Source organism: Ambystoma mexicanum, chromosome 1p (genome assembly GCF_040938575.1).
Source record: "Ambystoma mexicanum isolate Mex_15411 chromosome 1p, UKY_AmexF1_1, whole genome shotgun sequence".
NCBI lineage: Eukaryota > Metazoa > Chordata > Amphibia > Caudata > Ambystomatidae > Ambystoma > Ambystoma mexicanum.
The window spans coordinates 9705906-9730453 of NC_090921.1; the positions used below are offsets into that span (position 1 = coordinate 9705906).

Genomic DNA, 24548 nt, shown 5'->3' on the forward strand with positions numbered 1-24548 from the left:
TGTAGATGATGTCCTCATCAAAAGTTCATCTGTGGAGGAACACATAGTGGAGATCCGTTATGTTCTGACACAGTTGAGGGCCGCCGGAGCAAAACCTTCCTTTCAGAAAGCACAGTGGTGTAGAACCCGTGTTAATTTCTTGGGGCATGAGATTACTCCTCAGGGTCTCTGTCCCCAGGAAAAGAAAGTGGAAACACTTCAGAAACTGAAAGACCCCAAGACTCTGCGAGAACTAAGGAGCCTCCTTGGACTGACTAATTACAGCAGGAAGTTCATTGAGGGCTACGCAGAGATCACCAGACCCCTGATTCATCTCCTGAAGGGGGGGGTCAAGTGGGAATGGGGTCCAGAACAATCCGAGGCAGTAAGACGACTCAAAAGAAGCCTCTCACAAGCGCCTTGCCTAGCTTATCCTGTCAGAAACAAGGAGTTCTTCCTGGAGACGGGGTTCTCTAATACGTGCTTGACGGCAGTATTATACCAAAAGCATGACGAGGTCAATAAAGTAATCTCATATGCGAGCAAAACTTTATCCTCTGTGGAGGAGAAATTCAACGATTGTGAGAAGGCACTCCTGGCGACGGTGTGGGCATTGAAGAATTACCGCCCGTTTATCCAGGGGGAACACATCATAGTGGAGACTCCACACCAGCCTCTGCAATATCTCCAAAGTGACAGAATCCGAGCCGGAAATGTGAGTAATTCCCGAATTACTTCCTGGATTCTGTCAATGCAAGGCTTTCCTGTGGAGGTCAGATATGGCCAAAACAAGAAGAGTCCCCTCGCGCAAGGTCTGGCTGACTTACATGATTGTGCCAGAGAAAACGGTCTCGAGGACGAAAGTCTAAAAATAAAGGACAACACGGAGGCATACCTTAATTCCCCACACAAAGTCTTTGAAGAGGACAAGTGTGAGGGAATGCCCACTGTCTATGTGGATGGATGCTCTTACCATGTTGACAACAACGGGGAGAAAGAACTGGTGGCCGGCGTAGGGAATGCATGGGTGAATGAGTCCCCAGAACCCTCTGATGGATACAAAATTGGTCCCCGAAGTAGTCAGGTGGCAGAATTGGTGGCTGTGCATCAGGCCATCCTCACTGCTGTCCAGCATCAACTCCACGAACTGGTCATAATCACAGATTCAGATTATGTACGGAACGGGTTCGTGGAGCACCTGGTTAATTGGAAAACCAGAGGCATGTTATGTGCTAACAACAAACCCTTGAAACATGGGAAGTTGATCCAAAACATTGATGATCTGGTCACCTCGAATGAGATGACCATCTATTGGAAAAAGATCAAGGGTCATTCCAAAGTAGAGGGACCAGACAAAACTGGAAATGACTTAGCTGATCAGCTGGCCAAAATCGGGGCCATCCAAGGGGATCTAATTGAGATTGAGTCCCTGTTGGGGGAAATCCAGGTCACTGCTATCACTAGGTCCCAGACAAATGCTCACAACGACCTTTCAATTGCACAGTGGAGTAAGGAGACCCCTGATGCTGATTTGATTACCGCTCAGAAGGGGGATCCAATTATTGGTAAGTTTTACCAGCACCTTGAGGACCCTGAGAACTTTCCCCTGACGGATACCGATTACATTGGGAAAGAGGACCTAAGAGTGTTGATGAAATGTCCAAAAATGTTCCGGATCCAAGACGGTTTGCTGGTAAGGAAATCCAAAGCTGGCCACGATCAGTGGGTGGTTCCTACCTCATTCCGAAGCCTGATGTTAGGTCACGCCCATGATGCGGCCACCGCCGGTCATAGGGGGTTTCACACAACATTGGAAATCTTAAGAGAGGTTGCATACTGGCCACACATGGGGCAGGACCTTGACCAATACTTGAAGGGGTGTCTTGTGTGTGCACAATTTCAGCCATCATCCCTCACGCACCGTGCGCCTCTCCAAAAGAGGGGGATGACCCTGCCATGGTCAGATTTACAAATCGACTTCGTAGGCCCCATGATTCGCTCTGCTAGGGGGAATAAGTACATGTTGACTGTGACATGCTTGTTTACCAAGTGGGTGGAATGTCTCCCAGCCCCAAATTGCAAGGCAGAAACTGCAGCTGCCTTGATGATTAACCACATCTTTTCCCGTTTTGGTCTACCTCAAAGGATTGAGTCAGACAGAGGTAGCCACTTCACCAGTGAAGTAATGACAAAGATGTGGGAGATACTGGGGGTCAAGAGAAAGCTACACATTGCTTACAGGCCAGCTTCTTCTGGGGCAGTAGAGAGATATAACCGGACAATTGTGAGCATATTAAAGAAGTTTGTGGCAGATTCTGGGCCAAGTTGGGATATCCGATTACCTCTGGTCCTAATGGCCATCAGATCTACCCCTTCATCTGCAACCAAAATGTCACCATTTGAGTTGATGACTGGGCGCAAGATGGTGCTTCTGCAGCATTTGCTCTACAGGACCCAAGAGCAGACACTGATAAATGCCTCCACTACTCATGAGTATGTGGAGAATTTAAGGAAACACCTTCAACATGCTTTTGCTTATGCTCAGCGGAATCTAGAAAGATCAGCTGATAGCATGAAGACCCATTATGACCTGAAAACTTCCAGGAAGGAATATCAGGTGGGAGACCGGGTCTATCTATACAACTTCCAAAGGAACCAGGCCAAGCAGCGCAAATTTTTGCCTACATGGAAGGGACCCTTTGAGATCATCGACAAGATCTCTCCTGTGGCCTACAAAATCCACATCCCCAAAGGTCCTTTGGCAGCGGGGGAAGACAAGTGGGTCCACATAAACCAGTTGAAATGTTGCCATCCCAGGCACACTCTGCAACAACTGGAGGAATCCTCTGGAATCCTAGCGGGCACTGTCTCAGACTAATTCAGTTCCAACCATAAAACATACCACATCTAGTCTCTAAAATATTGTGATTTGCATGAAACTGTCTCTTAGTTATACTGTTTTTTTTTTCAAAATAAGAATGTAATGTTTTGTTATGATCAAATGCATATGCTGCCCCACTATCTCAACAGTGGTGGAAAAACGTCTATGAGTAGGTATTGCCGCTTTTGCTTTATCATCCTAGGAGAGATGAAACCATGGAGAATGACCAAGGAGGACGATCCGGAGACCGCGAGCAGAGACGCAACGGGCCCGGGGTACCGCCCAATCTTCCCATCAGGACCGGCGAGGAGAACCGATCGATCAGTACCGGATGGAGGAAAAGATGCTGAACTGTGCCATCTATTGGAAGAAGATGAGGAAACATCCCAGGTCTTGCGAGTCCCATTCGTGAAATAGAATGGCCATCGCAAGAGGGGGGCTTGTGGGATGTATTTACCCATGCATCCGAGCCATACCTCAAAACTGTGCAGTACTGACATGGAAAACATCATGATGGCCAGAGCTTCCCAGAAAATGCACAGGGAAATGCATGAAGAATAGGCTGCCACTCATTTTTGCCGATGTTATGGGCACAGAAGGACACTGCCTAAAACCACCATTGGACTACCCACACAGTAGTCTGAAACCATTGGGAATGGCAATGCTGATTGCCAATAGCAAACCCATAACTGTTGGGAATTCATTTTCTTAAATCCCAAAAAGGGGTGCAGTACCAGTACTCACCACTATCCAAAAGCCGGCGTTTTAAAACAACACCAGATTTTACTTTTTGTAGAAAACTGAATCAATGAACCCAAAACATGCCAAAGAAAGACTTACTGAGAGGTGGATCCAATGTAAAGTTATATTCTGAAGTGACTTGAAGGTTTATAACAAGACTGGCTGAGCTGGGGATTTCAGCAGTTTAAGTAAATTTGGACTGAAAGACATTAAAAATCTCAAGGTTTAAGAGAAATGAGTGACCTACTTTGAGTGTCACATAGGTTGCAATTGTTTAAATGTCATAGTTTTGAACTTAGAATCAGCATTCTAGCTGCATATGTAAAAAAATTGTCTTGACTTAAACTGGGAAACAAAAAGTGACATTTTATCTGAAACCTGGCTTAAGGAACTGAATTCTGCCTGGCAACTACCCCCATCAGGAGTGAAACTTGAGTCACAGCTGTGTTCCCAGGCCTAGCTGCCCTTTTGCTGCTCACACCAAAAGGGATATGACACTTCCCTGATTGAATTACCTGGGCTCTGCAGGAAATTGAACAAAGCCCTGTCCTGACTCAGGCAAAGGTTTTATTGACGGCAGTCGTAAATGGAGCTTCCTCCTGAAGCAAAGGGGAGGGGCACTGCCTGTGAGAGCAAGCTGGCTTGGCAGAACTGGAAAAACCAGAAATTCAACCTTGTGCTGGAGGAAAACCACACCCCTTTGTGGCCAGAACATAACTCTAAAAAGATGAATAACTCATAGAGCGGACATGTGAAAATTTTATAAATGATACCATAATTCTTGTGATTTTTCTGCCCACATTTTAAGATGTGCTAGGACCCGGTGGTATGTTCAGGGGGGTTTTAGCAGAAAAGAGGATATTACTCAAAATGTGTGCATGTGAAAAATCTGACACTTCATCAACTAATGTCCATACTCCTTGCGCACATGTGTGTAAATTTGGGTCAATGTCCGGAATTGCAAAATCAGTTAAAAAGCGAAATATGTGCCATTTCTGAATGCAAGCCCCCAGGAAGAGCAAAGTTTGGACAGGGTATATCTCCTGTGATATGTGATGTGTGCATGTAATTTTAAACCAATGTTTACCTGTGCAAATATGTCTTTTGTTATCAAATATAGATTGTGTGCAAGTTGACAGGAGGAGTGGACTTTCTGAAGGCTGTAAAATGACATCACTCTGACACAACTTAGCTCCCCCAATCAAGTGAGAAATGGAAGTTTGACCAATTAGAAGCTGAGAGAGAGGTAGGGTCAGTGATGCTAGAACACACCCACATTCTAAACACATAAAAGCAGACAGACAGGACAGATAGGGACCTTCAAATCCATTTGCAGCTGGAAGCTCTGCCGGGAAAATCCATACTTTACCTCCATCAATCTCCAGAGAAAGCTGTGCAGAAAGATCCAGACTTTAAATCCCTCAATCTTCAGAATCCAGAGAGAGAGCAGACCCAGATCACTGTGAAGTGCAGAGACCAGAGTCCCGTCTAAAACCTGACCAGATCCATGGCGAGGCCCATTTCACTCAAGAATATAGTGTGAGTACCTAGAAAACTGTGCAGAACCAATCTCCTAGTTAAAATAATATAATTCAATCTGGCTTAATCTAAGTAGAACTGTCTCCTAACTGTCACCTGTCATTTGCAAAGCTGTCACCTGTCATTTTCTAGTTGCAAGCTGCACTTGTCTTTTTGAACTTTAAAATTTCAAATCTGAAAAACAACCTTTATTTAATCGCTCATATCTCCGTGACCGTTTGTGATAGAGACTTGCAATAACTTTCATCTGAAAGCTTAGAATCGTGGCTTTCCTACGAACCTAGAACCGCATTCCTACCCCCTATAGTTTTACCGAAATCGCGGAACACGCATCCGCGAATTTTACCGCGATTTGCAAATTTCTTCACGTGTGAAAACAGAAGCTGCTTGCCTTCCATTTGCCAGAAAATCGTTTGCCTCATAAAAACTATCCCTGAATCATTGCAAGAGTGAGCCTGAGCTAATATTAACTAGATATCACTCACCCTGAACCTCTGAAAGGGAATTAAAAGCATTTCCAGCATATTTCTCATCCATTGCTAGCACATATAAAAGCATTTTGCCTGCGTTTTAAACTTCTGTAGTCTAAGTTGCTGGGTGAACTGAATTACATTTGAATTGCATTTCTGAGAATTGTGTGCTTTCCTCCCATTTCCTTGCATTGCATAAAGAGGGGGGGAGTGAATAGCCAGAGAAAAGTGATTACATTGTTTGGTTGAAATCATATTGAGTATTTTCTGTACTGCATTCATTGAATATTGCATCCACCTGAGCTTACATAAAGCATTCTGTACCACCTTCTTCTTTTGTTCCTATTCACCTGTGTGCTATCTTATCCATTTCATGTCAACTCCTTAGTGATTATCAAGAAGTGTGCTAGTGCCAGATTCTCCGTTGTTAATCTTTATCATATCAGATTAAGTGTGATATTCAATTATTAATTTATTATAAAGTGTGATATATATATCTATATTGTTTAAAGTCTCAAATAAACCTTTTAACTTGCAAAACAGAACTACTTCTCGGCTCAGTGGGGTCAGGGGGATTCCAAGAGAGGGGTGTTATATAGGGGTAGTCATCCAGAACGCATGAACTGGACATAAAGATATATCAATAAGGGTTTTCATTCAGTATTATAGACTAGGCGTTGATTTAGCTGTAGTGTTGAATTGAATCCTCTTACAGACCGTCTGGTCTTAGTCAGCGATCCAGGCTGACAAAGTAAATGGTTCTAGGTCTCGGGTCCAATCTCGTTCTTGCAATCAAACCAGGTAAGTCAGTATGGATTGGTTTGATTGACCATTTGAGCCAAATAAATCTTTTGTTTTCCAGTTAAAATCCTGTATACTAACACATCAGTGACTGTACACCCGGGTCAAGAGGGTAAAATTACTGACGATTTTAATACCAATCCAGGCCTTAAACAGGGGTGCGTTCTCACACACCTGCTGTTTAACTTGCACGTGGCTGACATGCCAGAAACCACAAATGCTGTCCACAATTTTCCACAATACATTAATGGTGAGTTAGTGTCATGGCTAGCTTATGCAGATGATACAATCTTATTTGACCTGGCTCCCTTTAGGATTACAACGTTCGATTGCGGCTTTGACAAATTTTGCTAAAAATAAATTACATGGTAATAAAAAAAAAGAAAGCCCTCCTTTGTATGGAAATTGAACAACACAAAATTAGCAGTGGTGGATTACTACATTGATTTAGGATTTCTGATAAAACTCAATCGCACTAGTTGGTATTATGGTGATTTTTTTCACTCCAAAAATCTGGAGAAAAAGGTTGGCGGTGAACTGCTATGTTGGCAGCATGGGGGGGTAACGATCTTGAATGACTTTTGACAATTTATCGTGTCAGCATTATACGAAGTTTAATGTATGGTCTCTCTGCTCCTTCATATAGACACGTTACATAGTTAGGCAAAATAGAGTGAAAAAAGGCTTTGTTCTTACCAGCTCTGTTCCAGTGGAGGCACCGAGAATGGAATGCGCACTTGCCTCTCTTATGTCAATATGGTACTCGCAAAGAACTTTGCTTTATCTAAAGATAACTTCATCTTGCATCGATTTGAATAAGCTACTGAGACTAATAGGCATGCAATTTTCTACTGACCAAAATGATATGTTCACTTATCAATTAGAGCACACAACTCTTTCTTATTTGCCAATTTTTGACATATCCTATGAAACTGTCCTTGGAGCATCCAACATTTGTCAGATAAAAAGACATACAATGAATATTCCCATCAAAGCTTTTCTCTAAACACACCTCAAATGTATCTAATTAAATCACGCTCTTGTGCAATAAGGCGATTTATAATATACTTGCATTTGAATCTTCCTCCAACTTTGGAGTACACTGGGGCATGGAAAACATTCCCCTTCCCAAAGTTATGTTGCCTCTGCGGGTATAGGATCGAGACAAGCAGTCACATATTAACTATCTATTTGGCACTAAAAATCCACTATCTAAAGGGCTATATGAATTTCGTAGAACAGATCGAGCACATTGAAACTGATCAATTTTGGAGTGCTCTATATAGTGGCAAATCAATTGTCATCGCAGCAACTGCTTACATTTGGAATGAGGCACTAAAGCTATTTTTAAACTGTGAATAACTCTAAAAATAGCAATTAAATCCTGTTCTAAATGAGAATTTCATTAGTGGGTTGTTTAGTAGTTTAAATTTGATGTATCCTTTTAAAGATATCTTCGTATAGTAGTTTATAAACAGATAGAAATGTTTTATGTATGATTGATATCTTGATTGCTTATTTTAATATTTCAAATGTGCTTAAGGTTTTTATAATAGCCAAAATCACAATAAAGAAAAAAACATGTTATTGTACAGTCACTCCCTATCAAGCCTAATTAATCAGATGGAGCCCTCTTTTGTGCCGCGAGGTTCCACTTTAGAGTATCTGTCCAAATCACTTCTGGAGAAATGTATGAACAATTCTACAACCAAAAAGCCAATATAGTAATTTCAACCTTAAGGTGGCACTGCTTCAGGTCGTGTACCCCAAATTGTAACACGTTGAGATGCTACATTTTGAAATATATACTTAGCATTTCTGTGTTGGAGCACTAGAACAACTCTAAAAATGAACATTACAGCACCCAGTGTTTGTTATTCTAGAGTTAGAGAGCATGTAGTAAAAAGAGAAATTAGAAACCAGTGTGCCATGTTTTGTGTGAATAAATATATAGGTGGCAAAAATAATGTGTACCTTACCTTTAAAGATAAACTCCGCCTCCTTGCAGTTATTGTGTAGCCAGTCTAAGAAGCAGCGCTCCTTCAGCGACAAGTTGTGGTGGCTTTCTGTGAAGTTCCACTGCAGGATGTCCTGGAACTCCTTGATCTCTTCCTCTAGCAGGTTCATCTGCCCCAGACTAGGGACAGTAGCCAACAAGAAAAGCCGCTTGATCTGGTAGCCTGAAATCTCTCCTTCTGCTGCCCAGGTCTGACGCAGGGCTGCCCTCCTGTTGCCCGATGCTGGGTGGGACTTCATGGCCAAGAGAAGCAGTGGTGCATCCCCAGGAGAGCGGCAGTGACCCAAGCTGTTCTCCAAGAGGGTACATATGTAGCTCTGTAAGAACGGGAACTCCACCTCATGCTGCGCGAGGTTCAGGTGGTAGGTGTTATTGTCAGAGGTGAGTATGACAGAGTGTTTTTTTGGAACCACAGGTCTTGGCGTAACCTGTGGTTTCTGGCGAATGATGTGGCTTGAAGAGGGGCAAAATATCTTGCTATTGATTGACACCAGCCAGAGGTTTATGACTATGAACAGGGTCAGAGCCACTCCGAGCAGGATCCTGGACGTTTTGTTCATGCTATAATACTTTCCTGCAGGAAAAAGAAACACACAGCAATCAATCTGACTGGTAGATCACAAAGAAAACCCAAGGTCTCCACAGTTCTAATTTCTATGAATTGCCTAAGTGTTCAAAATGCATCTCTGAATAACCTTTGGGTGAGAAGTGTTGTAAATGACTAATAAATAGGTAAATGAAAAGTATAAGTTACAGGCAACACATACACACAAAGGTGTGCACACACACATACATTCACTGAGTCTGTAGGCATTCACAGTCTAAATAAACTAACTCTTTCCTAGCCACAAGCATGATGGCCATTTCATTCTTGGATCAAATCACGGTGATATTTGTAGTAGGCTCTGAGCCCCCAATAATGCCAGGCACCTCTGAGAACTTGCATTATCAAAGGAAAATGTGTGGCAAAGTCACCCACCTCTGCTGCTGGTGCACATCAGTGAATAGCACTTCACCAAATGCCACTTATGATACACGGAACAGGAATTTTAGTTGATATAGGAGCTCAGAACTGACTACTAATGTTTTTAAAAATGAAAGTGGTTTTTCAAGCTACAGATATATCATTTCAATTTGATTTGTTGATCTTCTGCATATATTTCATACAATTTCGGTACCACATATGGAGATCCTCAATTGATTTCAATCCACCGGACTCAGACATTTCTGTTCAAAGTTTGATAGATATGGTAGCACATTCGCTGTCCAGGCAAGCACAATATCTGCCAGATGTCTGTTCCATAGATTGTTTCCTGGAAAAGGAATGGATCTCAAATACTGCAGCCTTGCAAGGGGGGTTGTGCACTCTGTTTTGTTCTTTGTGTTACAATGTTCGTACCAAATCATCATCATATTATTATTAGTATTAATTTCTTATAAAAGGCAACTCAACCTGGAGCCTCCATGCATTAGAACATACAAAATAACAAAATAAGAATTGCAGACAAACAATTGATCAAGCAGTAATACCAAAAATTATAAAAGAACAAGCAGGCCATGTATTAAATCAAACTTTTTTACAGCAGCCTTAAAACTGTGCAGATGAGAAATACAACGCAAAGCGCATGGCAAGGAATTCCACAGAGATGGAGAAACATGATCAAGCATGGTTTTACAGGTCTGTTGCAATTTGAAGCTTCTCAAGACAGTCATCATCATTCGAGAGCAGTGTTCCACGTCCAGTCACAAGGATGATGCGGCGGGAGAGATAGGAGGAGCCAACATCATGCCAGCATTTAAAAGTAAGAACCAGTATCTTGTGCGAAATACGTGCCTTGACAGGCAACCAATGTAGCAGACGACCTATCCTGCCTAACAGGATCACAGAACGAAAGCCAATAATAGCTCTCACAGAATCACCTGATGCTTTGCCAGGTTTGGCTGTGAACTACATGGCAAATAGACCGTTACAGTAATTGTCCTTGGACCCAATGAATGCACGGGCTAGGATAGCACTCATGGTGAGATAAATACATCCTAATCTGCTTAATAAGTTTAAGAAAATATACATAGGAAGAAGATAGTTACCATTCAGATTCATCGTCAATTCCGCACCCAAAATTACTCCCAAAGTTTACCCTTAGATGGCACAGGAATAACACAATCTGTGATAATGAAAGAGGCATAGTCATTGGCCAGCTTCCTGAGACCAGATGTGAGATGTAATTAATGGCCCAGGAGTCTTCTTCATAGGCGCCCATCAATTGGAGAAGTGTCTGTGTGCAATCAGCATAGTTTGCATATCTGACACCAAGATTATCCAATAAATAAAAAGGGGGCGAGTATAAACATTATACAAGGTGGGGGCTTAATAGGAGCCCTGAGGCACACCACAGGTCAAAGTGGTTGGAAGAGCAGAACGAGCCCCTGAAAAAACTCTAGCTGATCTGTCAGTTAAAAAGGACTTGACACATGAGGAGTACAGAAGGGAAACATTAGCCACCTCCATGAGTCAATCGACCAGGATAGAGTGGTCAACCAAGTCAAATGCTGCTGAGAGAGCCAGAATCATTAACAGGGCAGTATGACCACCGTCAACGATCTAAGTAATATTGGATTTAAGATCAAGGCAGTCTCAGTGCCAATGGTGTACTTGGAAGCATAGCTGCTTTTCACGGAGGATCCCAAAAATGTCAAGACGATGTTGTACCTGAAGATAAGCGACCCGGTCCAAGATTTTTAAGAGGAAAGGGACACATGTAATGGGATAATTCGAGGTCAAGAGACTCCTTTTTGTAAAGGCATAATCCAAGCTTCCTTGATGCTACCAGGTACAACAGAAGCGTCAAAGGAGGCATTAATGATTTTTCTAATAATGGGCACAACAAAATCAGCAGAATACTTAATCACAGAATCACGGAAACAGGACAGGCATCACCATTACAGAAGGTGGTTTTCATGGACACCCAATGCCTGAATTTATAAGGGGGAGTCATATCCACTATGGCTGATTTCCGAAAAGGGAGACTGGCCCCAACTGCTTCATACTCTACTCATACCACAGGTCTTCAATGCCTTGAAATAATGCATGGATCGTATTGTATACATTTTTGATTAAATAATAACCCTCTTCAACAAGGTCTCCTCTAATAGCTCTTTAATTGTCCTTACAAAGAATATATGCATCATATTTCATTCAGAAAGAATTAACGTGCATGCAGTGACAGGATACGAGCAGTGTGTGACTGCTATTTGTCAGCATGTGCTCCATAACTATCAACCTTTCTGAGATATCAGTCTGCTGGGAGAGTCCCTGATTTCCCTCAAGGCCATATGATCTCTGGGAATTCCTGCATTGCTGAGTTTTGATTGTTCAGTAGTGACCATGGACTTAAGGAGGAGGGTAAAAGACCAGAGAGACCAGGATTTCTAGCTAACATTATTGCAGTGTCAGAAACATCTGCACATCATAGCCAAGCCCAGCATTAATAATTTCTTTGTAGCCATAGTGGAATGCACTTTTGAGATTTTCCTTTATGTGAAAATTCTGCTTTAAATTTCTCATGTTCATCATTTAAATTTTTATTTGCTGTTTTTATCTACCTTTAGGTATTTATTTTTCACTATGTGTACCCATTATAAGATGTTATATGATTGAATATGAGGCCTTCTATACGGGAAAGGAGGACAGAAGTATATTTCCTACTGAAATAGCAATTATTCAAAATCAGTCACTTAAAAAGAAAATGTATCAGTCAATTTTCAAAATAAAAATATGCTGTTTAAATTGATAGCAGACAGGAAACATTAATCATTACAATGTATAATTGTCCACACATGTAATGCACACAAGTTTTTTTTAAATTTCTATTCTGTGCATGTATTAGCAAAGGTTTGAACCAGATCTTCATTACATTTATTTATTTATTTATGTATTGTGTCTTTATGGTGTAAGACAAATCTTATGCATTAGATTTCCAATATATTTAAGATGTTGACAACATTATTACAAAATCTGTCCAAGGATAAGAAAAGAGTAAGTCACTTCCAAAAAGTGTCCATAATCAGCACAAATCATCTGGAATGCAATAACCTAACATCCTCTTAAAGAATACACTCATTACCAAGTCTTTATTATAGTTTCAATGTGTGTCAAATCGTTACAAAACAACAAATACCTGTGGCTCTCTCTATGCCATTTTGAGTAGCAATAGTGTCTCGTATCAGCTATACGAAATAACATAAAAAGGTTTGCATAAAATGTATTAGGGAATTAGGTAATATACAGTCTGGTTTATGATCTGCTGGAAGACAATTGACAATTTAAACCATAACATGTTAAGACTTTAGAATTGTGTGCTGTTTGTGCCAATCCAAAAAGAAGTGCTTTTTTTCAATGTCTTTCATCATGACAGTTCTATCCTTTGTAAAGTCATTGGCAGCATCACGATCTGGGATTTGCACTTAAAATGCAGCAGTAATAGCGTTAATGCTGCATTACAGCGCCACCCAATTTTGAGTTGGGCGGAAAGTTGGAGGATTCACCTCCAGCTCTTAGCTGGAGGTAAATCCACCAACTTTCCAACCCATTTTTGGTTCAATTACCGCGGCAAAGTTACTGCCACAGTAATTGCACCGAAAATGCTCCATTGAGTCCAATGGACTCAAAGAAAATGGTGGTTTACATTGTTGCCACCACTTGTAATCCGGCGGTAATACCCCTTGATCAAGTGGCGGTAACAGTAATTGCATTGGGCAGTGTTCCAGTGGATTTACCACAGAGATCCCGCCCAACTCGTGATGAGGCCCAAAGTGTATCAGGGGCATAAGCTTTTAACAACCATTCATAAAATCAGCAATAAGAACAAAATCCAAATTGTATCCAAGACCCAAAATAAAGTTTTTGCCACAAGAAATTTTAGTAGCTGATACAAATGATATGATATAAGTCATTTATAACGCGCCTTTACAGGGTTATCCACCAAAGCATAAGTAAAATAGAAAATGATTTTAAACTGTGTTCTGTTGTTAAATCTTTGAACCATAAACATGGTGAACCTAGAATGTGCTTCCAAACACGCCCCTTCAGTCCAATTGGTATGTCTCAGAAGCACTAAATTCAACAAGTGCCCCTTATAGTAAGATAGGTAATGTTTTTCATTACATACAGTTATGTATGCAACAAAAGAAACTGCTATAGTCATGTCAGAATCCTTTAACCTTGATCACTAAAGGAGGAATAGTCTTATTGATGTTACTGAAATAGGGGTCTTGTTTACATGCCATTTTAATTCATTTTGTTTGATGTGATTCCCAGAAAAACTCAACTTATCAACTTGTTCTTTACTGTGTATGTCCACATTACATCAAGGGACATTTACAGGCCTGTCAGGGTTCAACCCAAGAGAACCAGGTTGCCTGCGTAGGCCAAGCAAGAATAGAGCAAATGGCCTATGTTCAGAGGGAAGTTATTTAGTTCCTGCAGTGTCTGGATCAATTGGCCAAATATAGATAAAATAATCAAGTAGCGAGCGCAAAGCCTTGTTTTAGGTCTCTAACGGTGCTAAGACATGAAGTAGGAATACCTTTATTGTTAAATCTAATTCCAACTACAGTATAGTAACATTATTAATTTTAAATAGGCCCTTAGGAATACCCTTTGGTACAGGTTTGTCAGAATGGTGGACATTTCTCACTCCACCCTATCAAATGCTGCCAGGAGGTTAAAAAAAGCAACATGAGTCTTATTTCTGGCCTCAAGACCTGCAATGTGAAAGTGTTCATTAAAAAAACAAACATTCAAAGACGTTCATAATCCCCTTATTAAACCTTCACAAAGAGGTCTGGGAGCCCCACTACTGAGAACGATTATGGTCAAATAACCTGTTCCATGGAAAGGTACCCACTCACTGGTTCCACTGCTTGGTATACTCTCCTGCCAGGACTTTCACTTTACACACTTTGGGTGCAAGTCCCAGACTCGAAATTCGCAATGCATGGTTCACTTCCTTAACAGGGCTTCTCAGATCACCCCATCTCTTCTTTATTTTCTCATGCTACTGTTTACTGACTCAGGACCTCATTACGAGTATGGAGGCAGCCATGCTGCCTCCATACCGGGTTTCAGCTCCGGGTTCCTTCAATGAGGAATTACCGGGCCATTCCAACATTGGAGGACCCGGTAATTTCTCATTGAAAAAACCCATCCCCATTTGAACCCCCATAGGGCTCAATGGGAATGGGGAGGGAGCTAATAACGGGCCTGTTAATAATTAGCCCGTTATTAGCTCCCTGGTCCCCTTACAGGACCCGCTAAGGATGTCTGATCTGACCAGACATTCTGAGCGGGTCCCGCAAGGGGACCTTCGTAATAGGGCATCCCGTAATGAACTGTGCCTGTCCCGTACCGGCACCCTTCATTACTGGAGTGCCAGGGTCGTAATGAGGCCCTCAGTGTCCCTTTCAGTATGGTATCAGACTCATTCACTTGTGGGTTTCTCCAGTAATGTCCCAGGAGCCCTTCTTCCCTATTCGGGTCTCCCCAATCTTCATATACTGTTTCTCTCGGCATGCGGTATACCCTTGTAACTGCTCCAGCGTCCCAATGCCTCTGCGTGGGCTCGCCAGTTCTTAGGTTCTCAGTTGCAGGTTCCTTTTCAGGTTGCAGGTTGCATCCTCCAACTCGGTCTACGGTCTGCTGTTGGGTCTGGAAGATGCCTCGATTGCTTCCAGGTCTCTGCCACGACTTTCTGCAGCAGCTCTCTTGGCTTTTATCGTCCCTGCGACAGACCTATTTCTCTTGGTCTTCTCCGGCTATGTTTTTAGCCTCTTCAGGACTCCACAATGCAGGCTGCTTCTTCTGGATATCCTGAATCACATCGAGAGCAGTGAGTCTCTCAATATCGTAAAGCTTGTTGTTGTTACACACCGCGCCACCTTCTGGTTTCAACAAACAAGTATACACAGAGCTGCTGTGAGCCCTCCAAACTACACAAAACATGCACATCCACCAATATTTGATAGATTATTTAAAACGTGCTTAATACCCAGAGGTTTCTAAGCGTGGACCCGGGGATCGAACCTGTGTTGCTCTGTGTCATCTTGCTTCCAAGGCAAGCATGTTGCCGCTGAGCTATCCTCCTGGGATAATAAGCCGATGACACACAGCTATAACTCAAGATCAACTCCATCAAGGACATCCATCGTCTCAAAACCTGCCTCTCACCGATCCAGTCTTGGATGTCCAGTGCATACTTGAAGTTCAACCCCTCCAAGACCGGATTCCGCTTCCTCATCAACACCACCAAACACCCAGACATACAGACATACAGACCTGTCCATCAACCATATCAAAGCTCACCTCCTACACCAAGTCCCTCGGGTTTCACACTGACAAACACCTCTCCTTCAAAACACACATATCTAAGAAAACGATGTTTCCAGCAATGTAACCTCAGTTGGATTCCATCTATTGCACCACTGTAACTAAGCTTCACAATCCTCTTGTTGCGTCTGCGCCCTGCTACCCTTGGGTTAGGTGCGCATTACAAATAATAAACAAACAAAACTCAGACAGCTTGGTATCAGCTCTCCCTCCTGCGAGAATTCAAGCCCTTCCTCCCTCTGGACAGCTTTAGATCCACTGTTCAAGCACTGGTTCTACCTGGATGGGGGCAATGCCCTCCTCAAAGACCTCCCGTCATCCTCATTTGTCCTACAAGTGGCTGCATGCCTCATCAAGGGTCTACGTAGATGCAACCACATCACCCTAGCCCTCATCGACCTTCAGTGGCTCCTACTGCATGAACGAATCACCTTCAAATCACATACTTGCCAGCCCTACCGATTTAGGCGGTAGGATACCGCATTTTAAGCAGACCTACCGCCTACCGCCTACCGACTTTCCAGGCCAGGCGCACGCCTCGGTCATCAATCAAAATCTGAGATGGCCCGTCACGTGACTCCAGCTCTGCCCTGCGCACCGAGTGTCTGCCTCAGCCTGCCAGCGTCAGCGTGAAGTGCTGTGAACCTTTGGGCAGTGGTACTGGTGCTTCAGCTAAGTTGAGTCTCCAATCAGGTAAGTACACTTTTAAACTTGTTCTTGTGTGTCAGCGCCCTGCTGCACATAGCGCTAAAAGGCACGCACTTCTGGGCGCCGGAATGTCATTTTCTCCCAGGTGCCATTTAATAAACATAAAAACACAACTTTTCTGGACTTAAACGCAACTGCCGTCTTACTGGGGATAAACAGGCTCTTAATTGTCAGCCTTTTGATTATCTGTGAGCAGGAAAGTCGATTTGAATGCTTTTACCTTAATTGCATTAAGCCAAATTTTTTGCTGCATTTTACCACTTTTTTAATGCAAATGTATAGGTGGGTGGTTTGGGTAACTTATTTGAGAAGCAGTGTGTGGGGGGGGAGTAAAGGGAGAAGGTCCCTCTGTTCCGATAACACCCCTGGCCTGTTGTTCTGGTAAACATATTTGGCTAAAAGCAATTCGGTAAGAAAAAGTCAGAAAATCATCTAACCCTTTATCTGCACACCCAGCTTTGCCAAGTGATTTTAAGTCGTTATTTCAGCATGCACTATAACACCCACGAAAGAGAATGCATACACATACTGAACGGCACATTTGAGCTCGCTTTGAAAGGAAATAGTTTGCTAGCTCTTCATGTAGTACAGAAGGACAAAAACAAGTCAAAATGATCGCAGAAACAATTATGTTCGGCCTGTATTTTAGGCTATAAGCCGATATTCAACAGAGCCATAGGAGACATTTTGCTCTTACGAATGCACTCGGGGGTGTCCCACATTCATGTGGCGCAGTACAAAGCACAGAATAAGTAAAATAATGTAAATACGAATTCTTGCCAACATAAACCAGAGCATAACAAGGACATCACAGGACATTACAAAACATACATTGTTGGCACCGCTGAAGCATTCTAAAATGCACAACTCATCCAACAGCACAACATGGAAAGACGCTCAAATATTTAAAATGTATAATTGTGAATGGTAAGTTGACACGAAATTCAGTTACCTAATTCACAGAAAATAAATCACACAGAGCTGGTAGGCAACATTTGCTACTGCTCTGTAGCAGCAGCCTGGGCAGTATATATTTATTTCTGCAATGCAGATTGAACACTGAACAACATAGAGACTGATATCCACCTCAGTCACTTACCTTCAGGGGTGGTTCACCTAAGGTCCGTCGCAGCAAGAGTGCAGGAGACAGTCATGTAGCTGGGGGGTCAGTGGATGGAACCGAGTCCATCAATCAAATGTATCACTTACCAGCCCACTGCACAGACACATTAATTTCCTTAGAGTCACACAAATTACCTGACACTGTAAAAAGCAGTAGGATCCGTCACCCAAATCTGTAGGCGGTAGGAATGCTTAAAAAGCAGTAGCCTACTGCCTAAATCAGTAGAGTTGGCAAGTATGTCTTCCAGGCCCCCTGGGCTGAAAATGTTGCTGTGGAAATGTCATTCAATGACGTTGCCCTAATTACCAGAGTCAGTCATTTGATTTCTAGTTTAATTATTATTAGGGAAGCACACCACAAAGAGCCTTGTGGTTTAAAAATCAAATAACAGCGACGTGCGTATAAGCCACAGTTAAGAAGACGCAAAAAACAAAGGCACACTGCAAAACACACCAAGCATGTTTACCATTTTAAAAAACACTGTCCCCTGTGTGTCAAAAACAAAAGGGAAAGGTGCTGCTGCTGACTGCACTGGGAAAGGTAAAACATTTACTCACAAAGTTACAATTTTCTGAAAAATCATTGATATACCCCTGTGCAGGTCTTAATTGCACTTTAAATGGAAAATGTCTGGCATGCATTAGCGGTCAATCAGCTCTTACGCTCCATCCAGCCTCAGCCAATTGCATCCTTGCACCCCGTATTGCCCGTCCCTGAAGTGCAGCTCATTAAAATAAAAATGTTACGGTCTGTGTTGCGCTTTGCGCTTTCCATTAGGTCTTGCCCTTTATAAAATACCAGGCATTTTGGGCTCTCTATGCAAGCGCAGTACAGACTGAAAGTGGACCCCCACACAGCTTCAGTTTATCCATGTGTCTGTGAGTGCATGCAGGAACGCAAGCTGCATGTAAAATGCGGTGGCCACATCATCATTGTGGTGTCTGTTTGACACCATCACACTAGGTGGCGACATCTGTATGGCCCATGTCTACAGAAGGAAAAATAAAAGCGAGCACAGCAAGTTCTGCATTGCTCCACCTGAGAGGAAATCATCATAGAATGTACAGAACATAGCTTCACGGAGGGTGTGGGGGGTGTCATCATTATGCTACTTACTATTTCTGAACCTTTAAGATTCCTACAGATTTTTGGTCACAGAATGTTGGCATGTATGAAATCATGCTGCATCATCTTTAAGACAGTTGCCCTCAAGTCACCCAGCTACCTCACATAGAGTCTCGGGCAGACATCGCACCACCAGAAGCAGAGCATGTGTAGACTTATAAGGTGGTAGGGATGAAGATCATGATCAATGTCAAACCTGAACTAAACGCCAAGGAGCCGACTGATGACGCTGTCAGGAAATACATACAGGCCATCATTGTAGCACCTGAGTGAACAAAGTTCCTGTATGCAAAGAATTATAAGAAGTGTGTGGCACAATGGGTCTATTGTACCCTGAATGGACAATGTAACTACATGACCTGGAATATAGATGAAAATGTCAAATCAGCAGGCACCCCGAGGGTGGTGATGAAGATATAGACACCAAAGAAACACTTTATCAAGAGAACATAGCCGGATGTGAAAATGATTGAGGAGGTGGTCAAGGACTCGGCTAGAGGGGGGAATGTAGGGGAGCTGCTGCATGCCTCTGCAGGACACCCTGCCCCCCTACCACCCATATGTTGGAGACCTAAGATTGTGCCATGTTTGACACCAGCAGTTGTGCCAATAATTCAGCATGTGTTCGGAAGAAGATACCCATTGAGACTACTGTACCGATTGTATCCCCGAACCCACGACAACCTAAGGGAGGAACTCCCTGAAGGAATATGAAAAAGAGCAAGAGAAAGAAGCTAGTGAAGTCACAAAAGACATACATTGGGCCTCATCACGCGTTTGGCGGTAACCCTTAAATGCAGCGGTAGCGCTATTACCACTGCATTTAACGGTCCGCCAAATCACGGCAGCGGTAAGAGCGCAAAATTTCCCCATTGAGCCCAATGGGGAATGGGGAATTCCCGAATGGGCTCAATGGGGAATGGGCAATACCCGTTCCGCCAAACCCGTGATCCGGCGCTATTAGCAGTGCAGGGCCCAACTCGTGATGAGGCCCAATGTCTTGAGATACTATCTGAGATGCTAGCTGAATAGGATGTATGGATCCTAGAGAAACTAATTTTGAAGTAAAGAATGAAGAGACCTTTTAAATACAAAAAAGAAGTTTACACATGCACGAAGTGCTGCAGCGAATCAACCATTTAATAATTGTACAGACACTGAAACATAAGTGGACTAAGTCATCATAGAAGCTGGCTATATGTAGTAAATAGAATGCGGGTAAAGCTGCCATTGTATAGAAGCTGGACATCGGTATCATGAATTTAGTAATCTAGAGCTCATGAAGAGGAATGGGGAAACTGTGTTGCATCAAGAATAAGCTGAATCATGGAGCTGCGTGGCAGGGTTGTCTGGTCTGGAGTGAAGACCAAAGAAACAAGGTCAGGTATCTATCCTGAAAATGAAAAAACGTGCAAAGGATGAATCATCCCTTGTTTAAGTACAAAGAAAGAACACCAAGAGTGGCAAGTTTAATTCATTTAAGTCATTTAAAACATGCAAAATGGACCAAATCGTGGTCTCCTGTCAGGTGAGCCATCGATGAAAATAGAGTTTGAACTTGGAGTCCCAGAACACCATATTGAGTGCTCGCACTCTGATGTTTTCTGAAGACAAGGATACTTTTGCAAGGCCAAGTTCAAAGACAATCTTCATGGCAGAAGGCATGGGTGATGAGAGATGCTGGGCTAATTGGGTGGGCACTTAGTGCCATGCCCCATCTCCTTGCACCTGGGTCTGGGCTTACATGCTGCTAAGTGAACCGAATGTTCCAGACCTGGCAAAAGCATGCCAACCAATTGTAGTGGTGCATATAACGAAGGACCTTATAATTATGGAAACCAATGAGAAACTGTGTATCCAATGTTTCTGAATATGGCATATTTTGGAGGTAGGCATATATTGTCCACCTAACTGTGGGCAGCCAATCACAATCCTAGTTCCTATATAAAATATACTTAGATGTTCCCCCTTAAGCCAATCCCAATCCTTGGTAGGTTCTTCATTATTTGCCACGTGGTACGACATCATCCCTGACGTATTTTTGATATATAAACTATCTTTTGTGAAAAGATCACTGAGAACCTTAGCGTTCCTCTGTTGATGTTCGTTGTAAACTCCCTGTTTTAGATAATTGTTAACAAAACAGTGCTTTGCCATCTTTCTTAGTTGGTTCAGTTATTTGGATTCAGAGTTACTCTCTGTGATTCCATCCATTACATGCACATTCCTAAAGGGCCCTAAGCTCAAGTTTATAGATAGAACATCTTCACTGCATCTCCCCTTTGATTGCCTAAATCGCTAGCTCGAACATTGACTCTAAGAGACTGTTTGAGATCCTTAGAGACTTAGAAAAACCTAAAGCTGCAATGCATAAAATCACACCTTCCAATTCCAAATATCAAAACATTCAGAAATCCTTCTCAGACAAGATAGCTAAGGCATTGCGGTCAAAACAGCGCATTCATGGAAAACAAGATGAATTCTGACCAACCAGAACAACCTACATTTTCTATCAAATCCATTCATGATGACGAATTGGCGAAGGCCTTGAAATCCATGAGACAATCGACCTGCGCGGGGAATACCCATCCCTCTAAAATCATTCTTGCAAATAGCAAACTTTTCATACCTTTCCTGACCTGGTATGGGGTGATGACTGCTCCACCTCTGAAGTGCTGAAGTGTGGTATCCCCCAGGGTGCTTGCTTCTCACCATGCTTGTTCAATGTTTACTGCCAATCACTTTGTGCCCTCTTGGAGGATTTTTTGGTTTTACTTAGTATGCTGATGGCACGCAGCTCGTTATCAAGCTGTGTGGAGTATACAAGGATGACGCTGAGAGAGTATCACTGGTTTACAATGTTGCACAGAACTGGAGGACATGTAAAACATGTGTCTGAATGCCTCCAAGAATGAGCTGTTACTTTTTTGGTTCATCACAGGCCAGAGAGAAGCTAGAAGACTCTTATGCAGGATTCACCATTGACAAGCATCTTATCCCCATAGCTTCTAAGGTAAGGACTCAGTTATTCTTGAAGCATCTCTTAGCTCAGAAACCCACATCAAAATGTGGTTAACAAAACTCAGTACCATCTTAGACTGCTGAGACTAGTGAAACCTTATGCATCAGGAAATAATTGCATGACCCTCGTCTGAGCATTAATCATGCCCAGGATTGACTATTTCAATGCCTTACACATTGGTGCCAGCAAGGGCAGCCTTGGTCGGTTGCACATCCTGCAAAATGATGCCATGCGCCTGGTGAAAAATGTGCATAGATTCGAGCCAATCTTGGAACATAGGAGAACCCTTCACTAGCTCCCTGTGATGGCCATGATCCAAAGGCACTCACCATCGTACATAAATGCTGTTATGGGAAAGCCGCACGATGTATAAAGAGACGCATGAAGGTGCTTGCCCCTAAAAGAGTCACGAGATCTAATGACGAAATGAGTATAATGGTTACCCATCATAAGTGGGCCAGGGGATACTGTTGATCCTTTCCTGTGCAGGCAGCCATGTCCTGGAACAAACTGCCAAAAGAATTGCATGCAAATCCAAACTTCCAAATTTCAGGAAGCTTATGAAAACACTACTCTTTGAATAGCCATGAATTGTGTGATCTGACTCTGACTTCTGAACACTTACCTCTTGCTCTTATTCTGCAACCTGATGCCTGCAGGCACCAGCACTATACAAATGGACAAATAAAAAAGAAAGAAAATGCTGTGTTTTTAACAAAGTTACTTTCCTAATTTGCACATTACTCATGCATTTTCGTATATATTTTTTCTATATATATGTTGTGTGTTTGGGGGTAGAGGAACCACAACATATTGGTGACGAGGATCACGTTGAGAGCCCCCAGAGGAGGACAAAAGGCAACCTACCTGCCTGAAGACAGCGGGAGCACCGCACAGCAAGGCATTGGTGTGTCCGCTCCAGACAGACACAGAGGCGGCCAGGCATCAGGTACCGTAGAGGCAGGCACAAAACTAATAGAAACGAAGAGAGAGGATATTTAAAGGCACAGTGCAGGAAGATGAGCACGACAGCATAGCGGGGCATTTTTCAAACATGCGGGGCAGAGCGAGCATACAATGTCAAATTATGTGCGAGTTAAGAACCCGTAATAACGTGCTCCATGATGGCCATTTTGTGAAAGCACAGGCCGTTGCTGTAGCAACAACATTACCTTCAAACTATTTCCAACGCGAAACGCGTTGATAATAAAAAAGAGAAACGACAAATTATCAAGTTGCCGTATGAAGACATAAGGATCACGTGGATCAAACAGCACTGAAAAAAAGATGTTATGAGGAAGTCAGCAAAAAGAAATTCAAGTATGCATTAAACATACTATTACAAAAGAAACACGCAACAAATAATATCAGGACTATGCCATTTTTGCCAAACCCAGAAAATCCCACTGTTCCATGGGAACAATGGGTAGACACCTTTCAAGTACATCTAAGGGCAATTGGTAGCACAAAATTCAGTGATGATCTGAAGGAAGCTACCTTGTTGAACTGTGTAGGGGCTGAAGCACTTAAGATTTTTCGCACCCTACCCGAACAAAGAAATGATGATGAGGGGTCAGGTGATTCAGCTGGTGCCAGTAGCAACAAAAGGTACAAGAATGCCCTTCACAAATTAAACAAGCACTTCAGAAATAGAACAGATGTGGTACTTGAGAGATACCATTTCTTCTCCCATAAACAAAATAAAGGATAATCAGCTGATACTTATATGGCAGCATTGAGGGGATTGATGTCTACACAAAGATTTACAGGAGTAGCGGAGGAGTATTTAAGAGACCAGCTAGCATTACGCATGGCAGATCCCCACATACAACAAAGTCTATGGCAAGCAAAATACCCAACATTAGAACAAGCAATGGGCATAGGAAGAACCATGGAGTTAGGCGAAAGATACATGAGAGTAGTACAAAATAAGCAAAATACCACAGAAATGAAGAGCGTACACGCGGAAAAAGATGAGAATGATGAAGAAGCATTACTGGCTTTAATAAGAAGAATGTCCATGACAAATACAAGAATGCAACCTAGGAAAGAGAGTCATTCAATAAGGTGCAGGGTCGATGCCATAAATGTGGACGAGGAGGTCATATAAATGCTGATAGAGACTGCCCAGCATTTTTGGCTGAATGCTTTAGATGAGGCAACATTGGACATTTTGGAAAGGTCTGCAGGGATAGAAGAGGGAGAGGAAGATGGGGTGTGTTCTCAAATAAAGTGCATGAGAGAATCAATCATTATAAGGAATCAAGCATCAAAACTCTTGAAGGAATAGCTGGACCAAGTAGAATGTTGTCCACTGTGAGTGGTGAATAATAAGATGTTCAAATATTAACAATCACTCCATGAGAGAAAAGGTCAGTGTGTGTACATGAATAAAAACAAAGTACCATTGCAAGTGATGGTAGAAACAGGTTCACCGTATACTATCATAGATGTGGCAACTTTTTATCGGAGAACTAAATGGCTGTTGTGATGAATTAGAGAATACCAATGTGAGAGCCACAGGATATGGTAAGAGTCCCATCAATATTATTGGATACAAGTGGGCACATCTGAATTTTGAAGGAAGGGAGACCTATTGTAAATTATATGTGGCAGAAAATGGGTCCTCCTTAGTAGGCTGGTGGGAACAAGCAGCATTACAGATAAATTACATCCTAGAGAAGGCAATCCAATATTATGCGTGTCAAGTGAGAAATATGATACTAATGAAAGTTTAACGACAAAATAGGGATGCTAA

General features: G+C 42.5%; 1 protein-coding gene across 3 annotated transcripts in view; it reads right to left on the reverse strand.

Moving 5' to 3' along the window:
• The window catches only part of LOC138563754 (beta-1,3-galactosyltransferase 5-like), a 185743-nt gene that overhangs the window by 75968 nt on the left and 85227 nt on the right, over nucleotides 1-24548 (reverse strand). For 2 of the 3 annotated variants that reach the window (XM_069642861.1, XM_069642859.1), the window contains exons 2-3: nucleotides 22658-22762; nucleotides 8391-9002 (exon numbers count right to left, since the gene is read on the reverse strand). In XM_069642861.1, coding sequence (XP_069498962.1) covers nucleotides 8391-9002; nucleotides 22658-22736 — 691 coding nt within the window. In that variant the 5' untranslated portion in view covers nucleotides 22737-22762. The remainder of the gene's footprint in view (nucleotides 1-8390; nucleotides 9003-22657; nucleotides 22763-24548) is intronic. The other variant, XM_069642860.1, reaches the window with a different exon arrangement.